The sequence below is a fragment of the Chelonoidis abingdonii genome, chromosome 15 (assembly GCF_003597395.2).
Source record: "Chelonoidis abingdonii isolate Lonesome George chromosome 15, CheloAbing_2.0, whole genome shotgun sequence".
In the NCBI taxonomy this organism is placed as follows: Eukaryota; Metazoa; Chordata; order Testudines; family Testudinidae; genus Chelonoidis; species Chelonoidis abingdonii.
In genome coordinates, this window is record NC_133783.1 from 18282476 (window position 1) to 18287874 (window position 5399).

At 48.7% G+C, this 5399-nt stretch overlaps 1 protein-coding gene across 1 annotated transcript in view; it reads right to left on the reverse strand.

Annotated features, from left to right (window-relative positions):
• RTKN2 (rhotekin 2) overlaps positions 1-4656 on the reverse strand; it is a 58329-nt gene extending 53673 nt beyond the window's left edge. The window contains exon 1 of the mRNA XM_075072591.1: positions 4588-4656. Within this exon, the coding sequence (XP_074928692.1) occupies positions 4588-4638 (51 nt within the window). The 5' untranslated portion in view covers positions 4639-4656. The remainder of the gene's footprint in view (positions 1-4587) is intronic.
• Positions 4657-5399: the final 743 nt, after the last annotated feature.

Genomic DNA, 5399 nt, shown 5'->3' on the forward strand with positions numbered 1-5399 from the left:
AGGGAGGGGGTGGAGGTGGAATTCCTCTGTGTTTTAAGATTCAAGGAGTTTGAATCACAGTGATCTTCCAGGGTAATCCAGGGAGGGGAAGCTTGGGAGAGGCAACAGTGAAGGAAAGGGTTTACTTTCCTTGTGTCAAGATCCAGGGGATCTGGGTCTTGGGGTCCCCAGGGAGGGTTTTGGGGAGACCAGAGTTTACCAGGCACTCCAAATCCTGGTTGGTGGCAGCACTACAAGATCTAATCTGGTAATTAAGCTTAGAGGAATTCATGTTGGTACCCCATTTTTGGACTCTAAGGTTCAGAGTGGGGATAGAATACCATTACACTACTTCTGAACGGTTGCCGACCCCTGGGCTAGATGGTTCAGGAGACAGTAAGCTGGCTAACATCATTCACTCATATTTGGTTAACAGTATGTTGTAGATCGTTGGGCATAAGGTCTATGTTACAAGACCCACACATTTTATGTTTAATGGGATAGGGTCATAGTTCTCAGATGGAAAGAGTTAAGCCAGTGACACAGTTCTTTCTCCTATTATTAATCTTGTTTATTCAGGGGTGAAAATAACTGAAAGGACTTACTGGTACGCCAGAGTCCTGAGTGGGGACGTGGCTCAACCGGAAGAGGTGGGGCCTTTAAAGATTTAAAGGGCCTGGGGCTCCATCTGTGACTGGAAGCCCCAGGGCCTTTAAGTCACCCCGGAACTACCAGCTGCAGAGGCGAGATAAAGGGGCTCCGGGGCAAAATAAAAGGCCCGGGGCTCTGGCCACTAATGGAGCTCCAGGCCCTTTAAAGCATCGCCTGAGCCCTGCTGCTGCAGCTCTGGCGGTGATTTAAAGGGCCTGGGGCTCCCCACAGCAGCAGGAGCACCAGGCCCTTTACATTCCCACCAAAACCCGGCAGCCAGGCTCCTGTGGTGATTTAAAGGGCCAGAGGCTCCAGCCACTGTGGGGAGCCCTGGGCCCTTTAAAGCACCACCCAAGCCCAGCTGCCAGAGCTCCAGCGGCAGTGCTTTAAATGGCCCGGGGCTTCCTGCAGCAGCTGGAGCTCCCAGCCCATTAAATCCCCACATGAGCCCAACTGCCAGAGCTCCAGCGGTGATTTAAAGGGCCCAGGGCTCCCCACAGCCGCTAGAGCCCTGGACCCTTTAAATCGCCGCCGGGGAAGCCGGTCAAGTTCAGCATGGCATACCAGCTCTTGCCAGTACGCCATACCAGACCATACTGGCTTACTTTCACCTCTGTGTTTATTTCAGTATTATGTAGGATCAACCCAAGGTCAGGGCCCCATTGTGGTAGGTGCTGTACAGAGCAGCAGACAGTCTTTGTCCTGAAGATCTTGGGATAATTACTCCTAGTTTGGAAATTCTGGCAGTTGCAGTATTTTAAAGTGGCCACCTTTGTAGAGCTAGGAAGGCCAAGGTGCCCAGCTGGGTACTGAGAAGACACCTGCTTGAGGAGGTGGTCAGACCCAGCCTGTGACCACAGTGAGGGTATTAACAGCCCAGCACTGCTGAATGGCTTGCTTAGGCTGAAAAAGGGAAAAAGCCGGAAACCACACCCCCATCCATTCTGCCCAGGACTGAATGACCCCAGCCACCTCCCAGCCAGCACAGACTGAGTGCAAGACAATTCCAGGACTGTGGCCTCCCACCAAACAAGCAAGTTACATAGGCAGAAAGGGGCTAGAACCAGGGCAGGAGTCTATGATCAGACCAACCCCCTTCAGCAGGCTGCCCAGGGGTTGTTACAAACTGCTATCATCACAATTTGCTACCAGCAGCAGTTACTGACATTGATTGTGTTCCTTTTTTGCAGCCTTGCCATAATGTGCTACCTCTCATCTTTCCTGTCCCAGGCAGGGCTGGATTATGACATTCTGAGGCCTAAGCTATGTCAAGTGTAAGAGGCCCCATACCATTAAAAAAAATTAATTTATTATTTTCACAGAAAGGAAATTGTATATATGCAAATACAAAGCTTTCATGTTTATATTTTCAACAGCAAAGTTGTAAAAATAGAATAAAAATCTAGAACATCTTGCAATATGCCTGTTTGCATTATAAAATTGTTTCAAATAACATTTGTCTATGATTTCTTAATTAGTAGATATGAAAACTTTACATCTACAGCAACACAAAAGCAGTTACAGTTACACAGACAAGCATCCTTAACAGAAGCAGCACAACCTGTAGTATGTCAGTCTGCACATCACATAAATTCTAACACTGAAATTTAAAACCTTTTTTCCCCCCAAGATTTTTGGAGAGCAAAGTCATTGATGATGTCCTCAAATGATAACCTACGAAGTTTCAATGCACAGAATGCTTAGGGCAGACAGAAAATGCTGCAAGAAAATCTAAGCAGACATCTCTCTTCGCGTTCGCTTTTCTATCTTGTCTCCTCCAGGACCACTTAATTAATCTCGAGTAAATACCTCGGACACTCAGAGTGACAACAAGCTATATGCATGAAAGAGAAAAAGAATTTATCAGAAAAAAAAAAAAGATGGGTAATCTCTAGAAATGGCATTGAGAAAGTGAAAAAAAACTAGCCTATATTCAAGAAAATATAATGAATGTTATAGGCTTTACTAGCCTATAAATCATATATGCACATAGTTTGAAATAACTTGCTCACCAAGTACTCAGAATATTCTGATATATACATGTATCTTCCTTCACTTCTCTCAAAACCCTCTATTTATCCTTTTGTCAGCGCTCTCCGATATTTACTGTTAAGGTTCCCAAAACTGATACAAATGTATCCTCCTCAAGATCCACTTGACCCAATTCCATAAGACGACCACCTACAAACTCAATCATGTGAAGCATGGATAGCGCATGAAGCAGAAAGTGGCATGCACACTAAAATACACAATGGTACGTATGTACAGCTCAAAAGAAGAAAGAACACACTAACACTTAAGAAAATGAAGAAAAACAGGAGCGAAAGCACTATATGACCGAGCATGCTGGACCATAAACAAAATAGCCTCCTTCTGGCTATTACCAGCCAAGGGGGACATTATACATGACAGGTTTCAGGGTGGTAGCCATGTTAGTCAGCAAAGACAATGAGAAGTCCTTTGTGGCACCTTAGAGACTAACAAATTTATCTGGGCATAAGCTTTCATGGCCTAGAACCCACTCCTAGGACAAGTCCCATACAAGTATGAGTTTGGCAGGATTGCATCATGACACTGCTGTCTCTGACCTCACATTTTCCCCCTGATTCTATTGGTAGTGAGATTATTTATTTAAATAAAGTTATGAAAGCAGGGTCAGAATTTTATCAGTAGCAGCTGGCCAACAAAATGCTGCCTAAGAAGGCTGATAGACTTACTTGCAGGAATACAAGTGCAATTATGTTTTCTCAACCCTGGCCTCTCAGCTGTCAATAATGAACAATTAGTGAAGGGGAAGGGTAGAGGAAGAGCAGAAAAGAAATCTGAGGCACCTTATTGACTAACAAACATATTAGAGCTTGAGTTTTCGTGGGTGAATACCCACTTCATCAGATGCATAAGAGTATTTGTGTAGCCAGATGCTTATATTTTTATCATATTTGAACAAAAATGTCTATCTTTAGAGAGAGACTTTTTTCCCCGGGTGTCTCCTTTATCATCCAATTTTGGTAAAATTGGAAATGGAGTCAGTTTTTTCTTTTTTTAGAGGCCCCAAACTGTAGTTTAGTTATTTTATGCTTTAAACCGGCTGAGGGGTTATAAATTGTGATGGTTGGGTGTAGCTTGTCAGAATTTTGCTATCATTCTAAGCGCTAAGCGTAAGCAAGATAGCAGTTTTTAAAGTAAATAATTTAAGAGAGCAAAACTAGATTTACAGTGGATTACAAGTAAAAGGCAGTCCAATTCAGGCAGCAAAAAGAGCAACTGAGACAGATTTGTATGTAAACGGCTATAAGGCTTTATCCAGACATATACGTGGATAAGGAATTAAGTGAAATAATTATAATTTTGGAAGGGGGGAGTGCATGTGAAATATTCCACTGAATCAAGTCTGCTTTAGCAGCTCAATGCATCATACCAGGAGGGAAGCGCTGCTGTGTCTAGGCACTGGGAGGCACCACGCCTCTAAGAACACAGCCCTGGGAAGCGGGAGCTGAGCGGCACAGTCCTGAGGGGGCGGGGAAGCCTCGCTGCCCCCCCACACACTATTTTTTGCAGCCTCTGTAGAAGGCTCAGCCCGGCTGGGTAACTCTCCCGGGACCCTCTCTTGCCCGCCGGGGCTCCCCTCGGACTCCATCTGGCAGCGCCCCTACCGCCGGGCCGGCCCTGACTGTGCCCCACGGCCCCCGCAGCCTACTGCCCCCGCACAGACTGTAAACCCTATTAGCAGCAGGAAGCAGGTGCAATCCCAGGGAGGGCAGAGCCAGGCGGCGGCTTCAGCTGACGTTACTGAGCATGCTCAGTTCGTAAGAGGACGCTCGGTACCAGCTGCGGCCCTGCCTCACTCCCCCACCGGGCGCTGGCCTGGGGGTGCCGGAGGGAAGCGGGCCGGGACCCGGTTCGGCAGGCTCCAAGCACGGGGCAGCCGCACGGAACAACGCGCGGGGAGCTGCTCACCGGCTCCTCCTGCTCCGGGCAGGTGGCCCAGGGTCCCCGGCAGCGCTGCATCTCGAGCCGCCCGCCCCAACGTTCAAAACTCCCGCTCCTCGCCTCCGGTCCGGCCCAACGGCAGCCGCGGCCCCGCCCCTAAAGGGGGAGCTCGGTCCCGGCCCCGCCCCCACGCGGAGCTCTTCAGCAGGCCCCGCCCCCACGGCGACTTCCTGTCCCAGCCCGACCGGCGAGCAGCGCTCAGTGGTACCGGCTGCAGACTCCTAAGTGCTGCTGTCACGCCCCTCAGAACTTGCTGCTTGGCTAGAGCTGAGCATGCTCAGTAATATCCAGTGACGCCTCTGCCCTGGCGAGGGCTAGGGAGTCGGGTAACAGTGACCCGGCCAGGGCAGACTGAGTTGCAGAATTGGGGGAGAACGGTGCCGCTCAGCTCCCGCTTCCCAGGGCTGTGCTCTTAGAGCTGTGGTGTCTCCCAGTCCCTAGACTGGGACGCTGCTTAAGGAGACTTGGAAGTGTCCCCCACCCATCTGTCACAACGTGTTACCCCTGCTGGACTAGAAGATGGTGAAAGGCAGAGGCAGCAAAACAGCCCACCCACCGTTGTCGGTAACTGCAGTTTGTGACGGTGGCAGTTTGCAAGATTACACTGGCTCTTGCTCCCACTGAAGTTAATGGGAGTTTTGACAGTGATTTCAGTGCGAGCAGGATTGGGTCCGTGGTACATAAACTCATCAAAGCAAGGACTTTGGCTTTTATTCCTTTGGTTATGGTTGTGGCTCATAAACAACAAGGATTTTTAAAAAAGCGGTGATGGAACAGTG